The 17,608-nt window shown below is 34.0% G+C and overlaps 1 protein-coding gene across 7 annotated transcripts; it reads left to right on the forward strand.

Moving 5' to 3' along the window:
- Nucleotides 1-245: 245 nt before the first annotated feature.
- On the forward strand, nucleotides 246-16,697 carry LOC133668493 (putative acyl-activating enzyme 19). Of its 7 annotated transcripts, none has more exons than XM_062088378.1 (17): nucleotides 253-655; nucleotides 755-1,204; nucleotides 2,258-2,454; nucleotides 3,522-3,725; nucleotides 4,015-4,737; nucleotides 6,212-6,903; nucleotides 8,501-8,576; nucleotides 8,671-8,757; nucleotides 9,473-9,516; nucleotides 11,017-11,125; nucleotides 11,873-11,932; nucleotides 12,181-12,265; nucleotides 12,377-12,441; nucleotides 13,386-13,445; nucleotides 14,520-14,564; nucleotides 15,738-15,847; nucleotides 15,947-16,697. In XM_062088378.1, exons 1-17 carry the CDS (start codon nucleotides 289-291, stop codon nucleotides 16,191-16,193), a joined length of 3,621 nt encoding a protein of 1,206 aa, XP_061944362.1. In that variant the 5' UTR covers nucleotides 253-288; the 3' UTR covers nucleotides 16,194-16,697. The 7 variants fall into 7 exon arrangements, 4 of the variants coding, with proteins under 4 accessions (XP_061944362.1, XP_061944363.1, XP_061944364.1 ...); XM_062088379.1 differs by having other exon boundaries at nucleotides 15,968-16,697; XM_062088380.1 differs by lacking the exon at nucleotides 3,522-3,725 and having other exon boundaries at nucleotides 254-655.
- The last annotated feature ends 911 nt before the right edge of the window (nucleotides 16,698-17,608 follow it).

Raw genomic sequence — 17,608 nt, forward strand, 5'->3', positions numbered from 1 at the left:
AATAATATTATTAAATTAATAGAATTTATTAAACTTACTTGAATTAATTACTTAAATATTATATATTTTTAATATTTTTTATACTAAAAAAAAGAAGAAGATTGCCCACGACATAGAGTGAAACACTTTACTAGTTAACTCCTATAATAAATAGTTTGAAAAATATTTTATTTGACAGTCTGTGCCGTGCTGGCATAAGAAAAAACTCCGAGTTAGAAGATCCTATCTTCACTCCGCTATAAATAACTTTCAAAACCGAAATTCCATTGGAGGACCTAAACGAAAACAATGAGACGTTGCAGTGGAAGCTCTAAAAGCCAAGAGAAGCAGCTGCAGCATCATCAGAAGCATAAGCATTGCTGCTTATCACACCTCTTTCTTAAAGCAGCAGCTCAAAACCCCCCAAAAGTCGCTGTCATACATGCTGCACCATCTTCTTCTTCTTCTTCTTCTTCTCCTGCCGCTGCTTCTAGTGGGCCCCAAACTCAAATATCTAGGGAATTGATCACTTCTACTACTCCTCCAATTTATGAAGGCGATCAATGTTTCACTTTCGCTGATGTGTTCGGCTCCGTTGATTCCCTCTCCTCTCGCCTCCGCTCCATTCTTGATGGGGCTGATGATCCTCACCTTATCAAACCCCAATCCCCTCCAGGTAATTTTTTTTTTACAGTAAAGAAACTAGAGAATTTAATAGCTAAGCATGGAATTCAAAAAGAATTCACAATTTTTGTTTATTTTAAAATATCTTCAGGTAAAGGCAGCAACAATCCTAGCAAGAATCAAGCTGAGACCGCGAGTGCATATAACCCAAAAATAGTGGGAATATATATGCCACCTTCAGTGGAATACATAATTTCTGTTTTCTCAATTTTGAGGTGTGGAGAAGCGTTCTTGCCTATTGATCCATCGTGGCCGAGAGATAGAGTATTGTCAATTGTTGCTTCAGCCAATGCGGCCCTTATTATTACTTCTCGCTCGTCGTTTGGTAAAGGCGGTAATAAGGATATTAATGAAGCAGATTGGCTTGTGGATCGTAGTGGTTGTCGTGTCTTGTGTTTTTCGATGGAAGACAGCGAGTGTAGTGGTGGTCCGTCGGAGTTAGCTTGGCCTTGTGAAAATGAGAAAGAGAGATTGTTCTGTTATTTGATGTACACTTCTGGATCGACTGGGAAGCCTAAAGGCGTGTGTGGGACTGAACAAGGTAAGCGGTTAGTGTAGTTTGTTATTTGCCATATAAAAAAGCTGCAGTTTATTGTCTGCATTTGGCTTCACTGGTTGCATTGTGCTATGCATATGGATCAGATGGAAGATTTTACCCTGCAAAAGGGGGGGCCTCTTTTGATATTATTGTTCATACTCTACTGTTGGATTTTGAAGATATCTATGTTACCGTAGCATGTTTGGTCTTATTAAGTGCAATGCCAAACCATGTTAGCAATTCAAGTTTTTCCTCCCCAAGAATTGCTTTCAAGAGATCCAAATGCTTTATCATCTTTCTAGGTCATTTATTCATAATCATAGGACACAAGCTTATTCCTATAGCTGCTTGATCTTTCCACTTTGGCTACCTGCAGCTTGGTAGCCATTAGCTTGAGATGAAAACTTTGAAAGTTCTTAACATTGAAAGCTATTGACCTTACAGTTTGGTTTTATTTTATTCAATTCATTGGTTTTTATGTAGTTTATTGATTGATTTTATTTAATTTTTGTGATGCTATCATTCATTAATGTACTCTTTATATCCTGACTTGATATTTGTCTTCTAGGGAGGCATTAACCTGCATAATTGTGGGGAACATTTTCTTTAATTTTATATTTGGGACTTTTTTGGTTTAGAAAGCTTCAAGAGGGAAAAGTGCTGATTTATGATAAACGTTTTCTTTTTTGCTGCTTGAAGATGATTGGACAACTTGCATCTCTCTCTAACAGCTTCTTCCAGTCTTTGTTTGTTTTCTCATGTCTTTGCAAACATTAGAGATTCTATACTTCCCTGTCTCAAAAAATAAGTAAACCACAGCTTCATATCTTTTTCTAGTTCTTTGCTATCCCATCTCTGGGCTTCAGAATAGGGAGCCTCTCTCGCTTAACGTCTCCCATTTGTGAAAAGAATTCCATCCTAGATCACTTGGTAAACTTTACCAGCTATGCTAATGATTATTTGATTTCATTCTGATCAATTGATCACTTCCTTAACATAGTTTTCTTTGTAGTTATATGTGTTTTGATGATGTGATCTCGTTTTATTTCTCTTAAGGCCTCTTAAATCGCTTTTGGTGGATGCAAGAATTGTATCCCCTACATGGAGAGGAAGCTCTATTGTTCAAAACATCGATAAGCTTTATTGACCACCTGCAAGAATTTCTTAGTGCTATGCTTACTACATGTACACTGGTTATACCTCCTTTCCATGAGCTGAAAGAGTATCCATTTTCTCTTGTCAATGTTCTACAGGTACACTACCTTCTTAAGGTTTTAAACATTTCTTTAAGTCTTTTCTTTGTTTCTTGAGGTTTCCCAGTTTAAATTACAGTTACTTTTGCGTGGTAATGTCATTAAAAATTTATTTTATTTAAGAGTCAAAATTCATATTAAATTTAAAGCACATATTTTTTTTTCCCATTCAGTATTTCTCCGTCTTAAAATTCTTAACACTTGTCTTTCTGCTAGTTCATTAAATATCACTGGAAGTTTTCCTTTTCTTGTTAAATTGAGAGTTGCTTTTGCTTCTGGACTACCCTTGTAATTTCCAAAATGTTTCCTCAAATTGATGGATGTTTTCTTCATCTATGGATTCAACTGGAACCATTAAATTTGCAAATTAATGAAGATTCAATCAGAATTTAGATTTAATTTAAATGCTCAACTTCTTGCATTTAACTATCCCTGGACATATAAAAGAACATTCTTTCTTCTCTACTAGAAAGAGGCTGTCATTTTATACCTGCAATTATCATCTATATATCTGCTCAAACTTTTTTTTTTCTAAAAACTATGAAAGTTTTTATTATTTTATTTTTCTCTAGTTTCAGTAAGTTTAGTCTTACGAGGCTCCACATTTTTGTGCATGTACTGGGCCACCTGAACCAGGTATTCGCTGCAATCTAGTTATTCCCTGATAAAGGTTGTGTTTATGAGTGCAATGTGCACTATCTTTTGTAGGGAATCTGCAGTCAACGCTTGTAGCTATCTATGCAATGCAAGCACTTTAGTATTTTTTTATGTCCATCAGGAAAGTCAAGATTCTGAAGTGTTGGTTTAAGTCACATGCACTCTTACATTTCTACGTCCATATGAATAAACACAAGGACTGTTTATTATGGGTAAAACAATTCACTATATGATGAAAATTTCTGTTTTGAAGTTTGTACAGTAGTACATTCTGAATGTTCATTCCATATGTGCCTTCAACTTTCTTTCTTGTTTTTCTTTTTTCTTTCTTTTGTTTTTGGTACTTATTAGTCTTACAGTTACTTATATTCCAATTTAATTTGTGATAAGTATATAAATTATTGCTGTAGGCCTACTCTATAAATAGACTTACAGCTGTCCCTTCACTTATGAGAGCAATCCTTCCTGTTTTGCAAAGGCAACATAGCATGCAGATTCAGACTTCATTGAAATTGCTAGTATTGAGTGGTGAAGTTTTTTCTCTATCCTTATGGGATGCGCTTTCGACCTTACTACCTAGGACCACAATTTTGAATTTATATGGGACTACTGAGGTAAGCAATATAGAGTCCACTTTATTTTTTTGTTGTCCAGATCAATAAGTTCACTCATATATATTATCCATGTCTTTTGGTAAATACTTTATACATTCAATAATGGAATTGAAGGTCATTTTCACTTATAAGATGCATTGTGTTTGTATAGGATACTGGCACTGGTTATATTAATGGTTTTGTAATGGTTTATCACTCATGGTTTTGTATGTTTGCAAGTATTGTTTTGTACTCACCCTGAATAAATATTACAGTTTGTTTTATACTGCTAATGAACTCTGGAATTTAGGTATCTGGTGACTGTACATATTTTGATTGCAAGAGGTTGCCCGCGATTTTGGAGACAGAGGCACTAACAAGCATTCCAATTGGTTTGCCTATTTCTAACTGTGATGTGGCACTAATTTGTGAATCCGATACATCTAATAAGGGAGAGATATATGTCGGTGGTCTCTGTGTTTCTAATGGTTACTATTCTGAGTCCACTGTTACATCCTTTATCTCTGCAAATCCACACATGGACAACATCTGTAATAGCTCTGTAGATAACTGGGGATGCCAAGCTTATTATAGAACTGGTGATTTTGCACAAAGGCTTCAGAATGGTGACTTGGTATTCTTAGGAAGAACAGATCGGATTGTAAAAATCAATGGTCAACGCATTGTTCTAGAGGAGATTGAAAATACACTCAGGGGACATCCTGATGTTGCTGATGCTGCTGTAATTTCTCGTGAAGGTCCAGGGGAGCTTTTGTTTCTTGATGCAATTTTGCTGTTCAAAGAGAGAGAAAAATCTGAGGATTTTTTTGTCAGGTCTTCGATAAGAAAGTGGATGGTCGACAAAGTTCCATTAGCAATGGTTCCTAATCGCTTTGTAATCACAGAATCGTTGCCCATGTCTTCCACTGGAAAAGTTGATTATGCTTTATTGGCACGTTCAAAGTTTCTCAACTTGCATGTCCAAGATGAGATTGGCAATGCGACAACTGATCTCCTGCAAATTATCAAAAAGGTTTGTGCTGAACCTGCACTAAGATTTTTAACCTTTCAACATCTCAATATTTCCTAGATAATGGTACTTTGGCCGCTTCAGCATTTTCCAAATTTAGTACGTTGTTTATCTAGTAGTTTTGGATTACATATTCCTTAATGAACTGCAATGCAAAGTTTTTTGATGCGGAGGGTTTAAAACTTTACCCAAAGCTGTTAGGTGAGGTCCCATGATATAATTTATATATTATTCTCTAACACGGGCTTGAAACTTGCACAAACCCACATTACCTTGTGCTTAATTTTTAGCAAATAAATGAGGATGGTGAGATTCGAACTTGAGACTACTTGGTCATCAAGGCTCTGATATTACGTCAAAAAACCAACTCAATCCAATAGCTTAAGCTGTTAGGTGAGGTCTCAGAATATGATTTATATTATTCTCTAACAAAAACAATACTCCCTCTATCTCAAAAAGGGTGTCCTACTTTCTTTTCCATCTATTCCACAATAGATAACCAGTTTGAAAGGTTCATTGAACTTTACTTTTCTGACATGACACTTATATGAAACTGGATTCATTATCTAGTGTAGTTTCGAAAAGTTCCGATGAAATAGATGATCTGGCACAACATTTACTATCTTAGTAGGAAAAGGCACTATTTTCAACACATCATGCTAATTGGCTGAAGGCATTTTCAGATGACCATCTAATAATGAATTCATGTAACATATGTAAGCTCTGCCTTTGTACATTTCATTAAAAAAATTCGTAATATGTTACTATTTAATGTTGAATGGAATCATGACATACCATTCATTTAGTTTCTCATTTCTCCAGCATCCTTTTTGTTTTTAGGGAAAATGCCTATTACTCCTATTTGGGACTAGATAGAATTTTCAGCCATAATCTGTATATATATTATGCCAGATGAGAACCACTTTTACTTGTTAACCAAATATCTGGGAACCTATCCTTAATTTTAGGAGCCGTCAGAATTTAATTCAGTTTAGTTTTTCTTTAAATCTACATAATATTAATAATTCTCCAATAAAATAAGGCAGGCCTAAATTGGGTTGATGCATAAATTTTAATCCCATGGACCTCTTCGTTTTTGTTCCTCAGAAGCATTACTGCCTGCATAATAGAACGATAAGGGATTGTCTAGCTTAGGAATTTGATAACATGCTAAGTCCCCAGCCTTGAACTCCCGTACCCTAGTAAAGGCTGACTATCCTCTTTTAGAATCAGAATCATGGTTTTTGGATGCATTGGCAGCATTTGAACCATTCAGATGCCATTAAGCTTAATATTCTGACATTTGAAACATTTTGGATAGTAATAATATTCAATAATGTTTTAACGTTTTGGGATGTGCTAATTATTGTAGTGGACTAGTAAACAAATCATCTCTAATTTTTACTTTCGATTATCTTCAGACCTTATTAATCATGCCCAATGATTATAATGAAACTTGATGAATATGTTCCTACAGGCATTTTGTGATGGTTTGATGGTTGAAGAAGTTTCTTGTGATGATGATTTCTTTGCAATGGGTGGTAATTCCATTTCTGCAGCACATGTTTCTTATAATCTAGGGATCAATATGAGATTGCTTTATAACTTCCCTACTCCCTCTAAGCTTCATGCTGCTCTTCTAGAGAAAAAGGAATCTTACCGCATGGAAGTGAGAGTTGATGCTAATTCACAATTGAAGCCAAAAAAAGATAGCTTGGTTTCAGATATGGCTTATTCTCCTAATCCTACAACTCCTATTGTTCCTGGTCTCAAATCAATGAAGCAGCCGTCAAAAAACCCTCATCAAAATGATGATGATCATACTGTTGCATCTAAACGCTTCAAGGAAGATTTGGATATTAATATTTCTTCTGCATGTGTTAAGCCTAGTGATGGACAACCATTGTCTAGTTCAATATCAATGTTATGTTCATTCAGCCGGTGCAACACGGTTATCTATGATGAAAATTGCACGTCACAAAAATCACATCAAATCAATCGGTTAGCAAAAGTTCCGAGAAATGGAAAAGGTTCTAGTATGCATGAATTATGGAAGGTTTATATGGAGTCTTGTGTAGATGCATCACCACTGGTTGTGGTTAAACAGCAGGATGTCTATCTCTTCATTGGATCTCATTCGCACAAATTTGTTTGTGTTAATGCCCTAAGGTAAAGACCGTTTTCTGGCTCTGAAATAATATGATAATCATATGTATTAGTGATAATTCTCATCACTGTTACTGAAACCATTATATTTCCATATTTTGAATATCATGATATATTTTGAATGGATCATGGCTGTATAAAAGCAGTGAAAAGAACTCGGGATTTTTTGTGTGGCTTTAAAGTCTATTAAAAGTAAGTTTTTGTGGAGGGTTATGGTAATGTGATTGGTTTGATTGAATTAACACAAGAAAACATGTGTTTGGGCTGTTGCTGATGCCTGATGCAGGTCTAGATTGGTATGCTTAAACACTAATCCAGGATACCAGTCTTCTTTCAATAAGGATTTCAAAAATGAGATCTTTAAGGTCTCTTGGATTGAAAATCAAATTTATTCTAAGATTGGTTATGCGATCTTGAACAGAGTATTTGGGTTTAAAAATGATGCTTGACCCACACACAGCTTCTGGTGTGTGTGTCCTTTTTACTCATTTTATTTTATTTTTTTTACATTTTTGAATTTCATGATCTTGTTTTTAAACGCGGTTCAAATGTTCAAAATAAATTTCTTTCAAGTACCTAGATTTTTTGAAGTGCTATTAAGTTGGGAATAATAAGACATTCACCTTCCTGCCAATTTAATGGAAATTGCTTAGTGCTATGGAAAATTTTTTCTACTAACTACTATCTTACAATTTAAGCATGGAGAGTATTAACTTCATTGAAAAAAAAAGAAGAAAAGAACATTGAATGGTCTCTGAATTCTCTCTTGAGACCCTACTTCAATGGGACAACAACGTGGTGACCATTTTTTTTTCCCTCCTAATAAGTCTTACATCATTACATGGAGTCTATAAATAGGCATGGAAGTGAAAAAGAAAAGACTACTTTTGATTACAATAATCTAGAGGTTGTTTTTCCTCTTGTGGTTTTTAGATACATTCTGAAGTCCAAAATAAATGCTCGAGCTTGTGGTCTCATTATTACTTTTTAATAGATCAATTATATTTACATATTAAGAAGGCCAGACTTGTACTTCTTTCAGATTGGGTAGGTTCCACCTGTCCCCAAGTTCAATGAAATTAGGGGAAACTAACAATTGAGTGCCATGAACTTAGAGTATTCTTGGTATGGAAGCTGACCCACTGCTTTGCAACCTCTCTGATCTTTTTATGTTTTCCCAAGTTAACTATTAGCAATAATGCTTAGCATGTTTGGTGTTGCTGCTTTCTGATTTGCATATCATCATCATCTTCTCTCTCTCCTTCTTTGTGCATGAGTGTGTTCATGTTATGAGAGGGAAATCCTGGAAATATCACTTTTGTACATGCACGATGCAAGAGTTTAGTGGTAGCATGAACTGTCCTTTTTCTGATTCAAGTGCGAAGTTTTTATTTTCTGACTCAAGTGAGGTGTCCTCTTTTCCTTTTTCTTATTTTTTACATCCTCTCTCTCTCTCTCTCTCTCCCCTTCTTTGTGTGTGAGTTTGTTCATGTTATCCTGGAAAACATCATTTTTTACATGCACTATGCAAGAATTTAGTGGTCACATGAACTGTCCTTTTTCTGACTCAAGTGTTATACCATAACATAATTTGGTGTAGTGGTTCTATCCAGTGGGAAGTCAAGCTAGAGGGACGAATTGAAAGTTCTGCAGCAATTGTTGGCGACTTTTCTCAGGTTGTTCTTACTGTGTATAATTTAAGATTTTGTTTCATTATCTTCTCCATTGCATGGGCTCTTTTAATCTTTTCAATTTGTCATGCCTTGTCAGGTTGTAGTTGGCTGCTACAGTGGGAAAATATATTTTCTTGATTTTCTTGATGGCAGCATTTGCTGGACTTTCCAAACATGTGGTGAGGTATGATGATATAATGACCATGCTACTTGCTCCCTCCTTCCACTTTGTTAATGGGCATCATTCTTGGTTCATTTTATTTTTTCATGTAGTCTAGTTATATTTCCTTTTTGTGCTCTCTTCAACTTTAAGAGCTTTTTGAGATGGTTGGCATTAAACAATGCTAAACGTTTAGATTATACCACATGGGTGAACCTTTTGATGGTCTGGAAAATGCTCATCATGGAGTCTGTATAACTATGGTGTTATAACATGGCCTTCCAGCAATGTCAAAAGAAACATTAATGGTTACTAGGACTTAGAAAAAAGTCTCTTCGTAAAACTATCATGTTGAAAAGTACTGAATGATTGATTATATGTATCCATTTGATAAAAACTTCAATATTAGATTGGGCCAACACACTGCAGAATGTTTTACAATTTCACAATTTTCAATTGCTTTTAAACACATCATCTAAACTTTGGAAGTTCTATTCTAAATTATTTCTGCTGTTTCTTCTTCAACTTAATGATACTCCATAAACAGCTGTTGTTTTAACTACTAAAAAATAAATACTAATATTCCTAAATAATATTAAAAATTTAAAATAATCATAGAACAGAAATTCATAAATTTTCAAACATTATTTCTACTGTTGTCTTTCTTAATTATCGATCACATAGCATTTTAAAGTTTCTTTGTTTTGCTCTTGATTTTAATTTCTTTCAACATTTGAAGGTGAAGTGCCAGCCAGTTGTGGACATACACAGACAATTAATCTGGTAAATGGTTTGGGTTCTCATCTTTTTGTTGATTTTATTGTTGGGAGATTGTGTTTTGCATCTCTGGCAATGAATCAACAATTTAAAGTGCTTTTCCTGTGTATTCTTGACAAACCAGCTAGTTCTACATGAGGAGTACCGTGTTTCTTCTCATACATTTTAGTCGTATAGGTCATATCACTGCCTATCATGTCACTATCTCATAGTGCAAGTTAGGCTTGAAATACTGAGCATCCCAGAATATCAAACATCTCCATGTAGCCTCCTGCCTTTTGAGCATGTGAGATTGGTGGGCATGGATTTCTCAAGTCTGATCAGATTTTAGCGTGGTTATTGTTGACTAATTCAAAAGAAATATTAGTTCAAGGCACATTATGATTTTTGGTAGTTAAAGCATCTTTTGTATGCACTGATTACCCACTTTTGATACTATGATTAATGTAAGTCATTGCTGTTGGTTAAATCACAGCAGATTTGGAAGTCTGCTTTCTATGGAGAATGAAGGACCTTCTGAAATAAATGACTTTCAACTTTGGGGAATGGATTGAATAATATGAAGATAGAATAATCTTATCATCTAAAAATTGGTTTGCTACGATTGTGTTACCTTGAGCAATTATTTGTACTGAACTGCACCTAAAAAAAAATAAATTCTAATACAATGGAGTGTCTCATTATTTGAAGTAATATTCAATTTGATATTTGGTTGGTAGAGTTTGTGGTTGTGGAGATTGTGGCATTGACAAGAGTGTTTTAAGAACGTGGATTCTTCTCTTTAAGGTTTGTTTTCAGAATGATGTTTGGTCCAGGGAGAGGCCTTTGAAATGCTCCTTATGTAATAAATTGAGGGTAAGAATGCTTTCACAAGATCTGTCACTGGAGTTAAGGATTAGTGGTAGGGACAAATTAAAGTGAAAGGAGAGAATATCCTAGGACGGTGAGATTGTCTTGTGTTGTGAGCCTCATGAACGAAGTATAAAGAACATGACATTTGTGAAAATCTTTTTCTCTAAAGTTGGTGTTTGCTGATATCATTATTCCCCCGCCCCCTCACCCTCCTATAAAAGAGTAATGAATGCTCCTCTCTCTTGAAATTCAATTATTTTCCTCACAGGTCACTAATTTGGTATGGGACCAGCTCATAAAAATTTAGTGCACCTCACATCCTAATTATAATGCATAAACTTGTTGACTGACTGGAGGATCTGCTTTCATGCTTTGTTTCCTATCCTGAATTTCCAGTCTTCGATTGTAAAACCTTATTAAAATGTTCTGAATGATTGAAAATCTTTCATTGAAGTTCCTGAACTCCTTATATAACTCATGGAAATATGGCCAACAGAATCAATGCAAAGCATGACACCGCTTTGTATGCTGCAAATAAGTTGGATTTGATTTTGTAGTAATTTATTTTTCTTGTTAAAAGATATTTGATGGGTAGTAATTTGAAAGACACCATTCTTCAACAAAGAATTGATCTGTGTAACAAAACATTTGCAGGTGTGGCTCTCATGACCATAATTTATATGCGCTTGACTACAGAAATCATTGCTGTATTTATAAGCTCTCATGTGATGGGAGTATATATGGGTCTCCTGCAATTGACGAGGTGAATATTAGAATTAAATTTATTTGTCACGTGTTTCTTATTTGTTTCTGCATGTAGACACTATGTGAAACATAATATAGTATGCAATTGTGTTCATTCTGATTATGGTTGGCTTTATTCAGGTTCTCTTATTGCACAGTACGCTAACTATATTCTTATATTCATTTTACTCTGTCTCGCTTTTCTTTCTTTCTTTTTTGTTGGTAGGTATTGTCTTCATCTTTGGTTCTCTTCTTACAACTTTTATGTTCACCAGTTTCTTTATAGTTACATTTTTTACTGAACAGGTATTTGGAACTCTAGATCTCATGTCAAAATAAATCTGTATGTATTGACTATGGTTTTTTTTTTCTTTGTAAGTTTTTAAGAGTAGTTTTCTTCCATATGCTAGAACTTGAAGAACTCCCAGAGGGCCATCATATTCATCACTATCTTGTGTCACAAGCCATTTTTTATTGCACCAGATTACATAAGATAAAAATAGCAATTTGATTCGAAATACTTTATGCAACAACAGGACTAACTTTTTTCATTACACACCATCTATAAAGTTGGGATCTTGTTCCCTTCCTTTTTTTTGGTAGTATTGAATCTAAAGACTTGTCCCGATCACAAGCAAAGCTTATGCCTCATTACACTCCGATGATCATTTATTTCCCATTGTCAAAATATGATATACTTGTATCGGAAATTACTGAAATCATTTTACTCTATCACCTGATTTATTGTCGAATTGCTTTCATGTAGGTGCACAACACTCTTTATGTGGCATCTACTAGTGGCCATGTGACATCTATATCAATAAAGGTGTGCAAATTCAATTCTCTCCTTTTAGATTAGTTTTTACTTCCTGAGAAGCCAATCTGTTTTAACTGAACTTCACCTTCTTCAAAAGAGAAACTTAGAGATATGTCTATAAGTGGATGTTCAACATATCACAAGTCTTCCTTTTTATTTCTTTAACATGCATGAGGCACTTTTCTGGTTATAAACTAAATTTTATTTGCTTGCTTTCTGTAGGTTAATGGTTACTTGGCTTTGTTTTGTAAATGTAGGCTTTGCCATTCAATACTTTATGGGAGCATGAGCTAAAGGTCCCAGTTTTTGGGTCACTTTCACTTTGTCCTTCAAGTGGAAATGGTGTGTGCATGGTTCATTTGTATATTTCTCTTCGAAGTAATTTTGTTTTTTTATTATTAATCACTTCATAAATCATCCTTCTGGTCTGTTTTCCCTTTTCTGTGGGTGCAGTTATTTGTTGTTTAGTGGACGGGAACATTGTTGTATTGGATTTCTGTGGCTCCATCATTTGGAGGGTAGGCATTTTCTCAATTGTGCAGTATACGAATTTTTTTTATTTTTTATAATATTAGGTTGATTCAGCAGCATCACTCTATGCGTGCTCTGATTTATTCATTTTCTTTCCAACACTCGTACATCCTGATTTGCCCCAAATTCTGACCTGCATACTTTTACCTGAAGCATCCAGGAGCTGCAGTAGCAACCCCAAACAGCCTCAATATCATCATGTAACTCATGATAGATTTATATGTTAACAAATATTCTTTTCTCAAACCGAAGTAAGAAATGTGTGTGTATTTTCCTTTGCCATGGTGGGGTCCTCTTTTTTTCCGTGGAGATAGATAGTTGCCACATTGCTTGTTTTTCCACAGCTCAAATATGGCAAAAAAACATATATAATTGCACAGTAAGTGTTGTATTGAAGGATCTGGCCAAATTATTCAGTGAGTCATTGAGACTAGTGTAGCTCTTTGGATTTCCATATCTTTATACTTTTTTATTATAGATTTTTCATTTTAGGCCTTTTATTTTCCTATTTGCATATATGGAAATTCTGTAGTATACCCAAATTATACATCTAATTCATATGTTGTTTAGTTGAATACTTTGAGACTTTAATATGGAATCATACTTAGCAGAACTAGACAACTGTAATTATAACACAAAATCGGGTGCCATCAAATTTTTTAAGTTGCCAGAATATCATCTTGAATTTTCAGGCAGCTACTTCGCAATTGAGGTAAATTTGTAACCTAATAAGTGCTGCAGTCTTGTTTTATATTCCCTGACTAAACAAGTTGTAGCTTTTTTTCTTTCTTGCTTTGTTATTTAGTATATTAAAATATGTGACATGGATATTTCTCCTCCCTGTCATGGTCTTGCCTGAACTCCAATGGTGATGATTGTGCTTCTGGTACGACTACTGATCCATGTTTCTGAAAATGATATTTTGCTTCAGTGTGGAACTGGTGGTCCTGTTTTTGCTGGAGCCTGTATATCTTGCGCGCTTCCTTCTCAGGTATAGGCAGTATATTGATCTTCATTCCTGTACTCAGAAAAGTTAATCCTGTTTCTGTTTCTGTATCAAGTTCAACTGTTCTCCTTTGCATTTGTTTTGTCATCTTATCATGTAAGGAATAAGCAAACAAAGTTACTTCTACCATTAGCTTTCATGCTTGTGTATCTGATGCACAAATCAAAGGCTTGAGGATTTAAATGTTCAGGAATTTGGAATTTGCAGTTTAGTTATTTGAAACTTGGAGCTAGGAGGAGAGTAGGTTAGAAGAGGATCATGCAAAGAATAAGAAATCATAAGCCATAAAGTTATCAACAAAACATTCAGTAGTAAAACATTTTATGCCTCTTTTTGTTACCTCTGCATGGACTTGGAACAAAGGAATGATAACGTTCTTTCACATAAATATTTAATCACATCACTTCACTAAAGTCCAAAATAAAGAAGCCAATAAAGACAACGACAAACTCGCTTCCTGCTAACATAGCCAGATCAGCACCTAACCTGATGCCTGCAGCACCATCACCTATTTTTTTATTTCTTTTTTGACTCTTTAAATAAACAAAATAAAGAAAAAATGGCAGGAGAAGTAGCTGCACTCTTCTGTTAAATATCTGGTTTGCTGATGTTTTGTTTTGTCATGTAGATCCTGCTTGTTTTATTTTCTTGTGATTTTTTTTTGGCATAAGTTTCTTTCAATAATCGATGCAATGATCTTGAATGTTTTCATAGTGGATATTTAGAAAACTTGTAAAACAATTAGATGGTACAGGAGGATACCCCAACAGCATTCTAGTTATCTTTCCGTTTCTGATCTTTTAAGCTTGTCTAACATATTATTCATATGCCCATGCACATTTCAGGGTAAACATTGAATTAGAACTGCTTGATGTTAATGGTTCCAGAGACCTTAAACTTCTCCCTTGTGTAATAATATCAGTTTTGATGACAATAGTTTTTTCATGCTATTATCTGTATGGCATATATTAATCCAGGACTTTCCTTGACTTGTGAATTCTCATATACTCATTGGCTATAAAATTCATGTTGCTGATTTCAAAGTTCATTCTTCTACAGGTTCTGATATGCTCTAGAAATGGACGTGTTTATTCATTTGAAATGGTAAGATCCTGTATTAACATTGTATTTAGTGTGAATATTTGCAGAAAAGTTTATGGTTTTGTTGCTGGTTATTTCCAACATTGCTTCTGGGATCAACTCTTGTGTTGCTATTTTAAGACCTGCATCTTTTGAGATCTGACTGCAATCTATAAAGCCTTAGCCTTTTGCTAAAATTACAAGCACATTTACCAAGCACTTAAATTTATATTTTCATTTCAACACACCTCACATGTGCAGATCCATGGTGTGCCTTTTGGAGAGGAATGTTGGAATTTAAAAACCAGTACACTTAGAGATGATTGTTGTAGGATATGATAGTTTTCAGTGGAGTGGGTTGCTCTTATGGATTTCCATTTATGCTCTTATTTGGGAGGATGTTTTATTCTCCATCAAGCTTTTGTAGTCCTTTTGGCTATTAATACAATTTTCTCTTATCTAATAAAAGAAATTGTAGCATACCTCATATGTGCTGTCATGACAACCTATCAGCATGTCATTTTGTTACAGAACTTAACTTTCTTTTTTATAATTTCACAAATTTATCATTTTGATCTCAAAATATTAAATTTAGGCTAAAGTAAAATCTTGACAACATGACATTTATCTGTTGCACAACCAGCCTTAATTTTACTTCCATCGCAGTGCATTTTCTCTTTCAATGTCAGCAACTTGGAGGTGGGAAGTTTAAGATTTTCAAGAGTGATTGATAAATGCAACTGTAATTACTAGGTTATGTACATTATTTAGTGATGCATCAATCTGAAATTTATGCCAAGCTGTAATTTGTTGTCAATTTAGTTCATTACATGAGCATGTTATCTTTAAAAAACTTGGTCTAGTAGTATTAAACCGATCTCACTAGACTTTAGTCTGACTTAATTATATAAAGGGAATTTAGAAATTAGCTCTTGGGCAAGAAGGTGTCATGACAGGCATCAATCCATTGAGGTGAGTTGAAGAGAGGTTGTTTGAAATGGTATGGCCGTGTACAACATAAACATTCAGATATACTAGTGTGAAAGAGTTACTATGTTTAGGCATATGGAGTGAGAAAGGAAAGAGCTAGGCAAAAAGTGACGTGCACTGAAACAGTAACAATGTTTAGTATCATAATTTTATTCACGGCACTTCGCTTTCTTTGCATACTTTATTTGATTCTTGTGTTCCTTTCAGGAAACAGGAGATTTACTTTGGGAGTATAATGTTGGAGATCCAATTACTGCATCTGCATATGTCGACGAGCACTTGCAGCTGCTATCTGATCCCTGCCTTTTGTCAGACAGGTAAAGAAATTGTACAAATTTGTAAGAAATTTCATATATATATATATATATATATATATATATATTCAATTAGTTTATTTGTTTGCAACACTTTTCCAGGTTGGTTTGTGTATGTACCAGTTCTGGACGCGTACATCTGCTTCAGATTAACTTGGATGATTCCGGAAAGCAAAATCAACCTGGTTTAAATATAGTTCAGGAATTTGCAAGGTTGGAGCTCCCTGGAGACATTTTCTCTTCACCTGTGATGATTGGTGGCAGGATTTTTGTTGGATGCCGGGATGATTATGTCCACTGCATTTCTGTTGAAGATCTAAGTTCGGTGTATGAAGGTGCTGGTTATTAATTAATCCCTCAATGCAAAGTGTTTGACCAATTTCTGTAATTTCAGAAAGAAGAGCTCCTCACATCCTGCAATTGGACCTTGCTGCTGAATCACTTCCATTGCTGCCTGGGGAGATGAGATATAGCTTCTCAAGAGACATCATAGCACACGAGAAGTTCTATAGTCGTCTCCCAAGAATCATCCAGCAGGACCATCTTTTAGTTCAAAATTCTCTGGACATCATAGCAGCGAAGCATCTAGCAGGACATAATTGGTAAGTCTTCCAAAAACTTCGGAAGTACTTCCAATGGAGTAATGAATTTCTATCTCCTGTTTTTTTCTTCTTTTTTTTTCCCCTTTCTTGTAGGTGTAAATAGAAAAATGAACTACTCAATTCAATTGAAGCACATTCAGGGAATTTTTTTCCCTACACGGAAAATTTGTATGTGATTAATAAGGCCTTTACAGAGGAGCTACGAGATTTTGTTAATTAATATAAACATTAACATTATTAGCATTAGCAAATTAACTAGAGCCCTGATATTTTAATTTCTTTTCATTTTGATCATTGAACTTTATTTATTTTCAATTACAACCTTACAAGTTGTGTTGACATAGGTTTATGAACAATGATTTCCCAAGTCAATCCCTCAAGTTTCACTGTCTTCATATTTGATCCCTCTTCTTTGGGAATTTTATGTTTCGGTTTGCAAGTTTATTTATTTGCATTTCAGTCTTTGAATGTATAGAAAAGAGAGATAGTTAGAAAAAAAAAGGAGACATAGAGTTCTCAAATGAACAAATTTTGACAATCAGTAATTGCAATTTTCTTCATGCTTATTTATTTTTTAAATTTCCCTAATGACCATTTAATGCAAATAAAATATTTATTAATTATTCTTTTATTGTAAATCTTTTCTCATATTTTATATTTTTTGATGTTTCATATAGAAGTTATTGTTATTTTTTATTTAAACTTTCTTTTAAAATTATTATAACTCCTAATTTTTTTTAAAAATACTTCTTAAACAAAGGCATGTTTTCATAAATAAATAAAAAACAAAAAAACACATGAATAAAAAATTAGAGTTTTGATTAGAGAGATATATTTTTTACTCAATTCTTTCAAAGCAATAGAATTTTTTATAATATTTTTTATAATTGCTTTCATTTTTATTCAATAAGTAATAAAAAAATATATATGTTTTTTTTAACAAAAAAAATAATAAGAAAAGAGAATTTCAACTAAAAATTACATTTTTTCTGCAAATTTAAATCATTGCCTTTCTTACAAATATCCATTTTTATTGCAACATAATTTAATAATTTTTTTAAAAAAATTACCCTCTTTATTAGTTTGAATATGTATATGTTCATTTATCTTATGCTTCTTACAATAAACATTAATTTTTCAATTTAATCTAATAGCTCTTTCT

This window comes from Populus nigra, chromosome 11 (genome assembly GCF_951802175.1).
Source record: "Populus nigra chromosome 11, ddPopNigr1.1, whole genome shotgun sequence".
Lineage (NCBI taxonomy): Eukaryota > Viridiplantae > Streptophyta > Magnoliopsida > Malpighiales > Salicaceae > Populus > Populus nigra.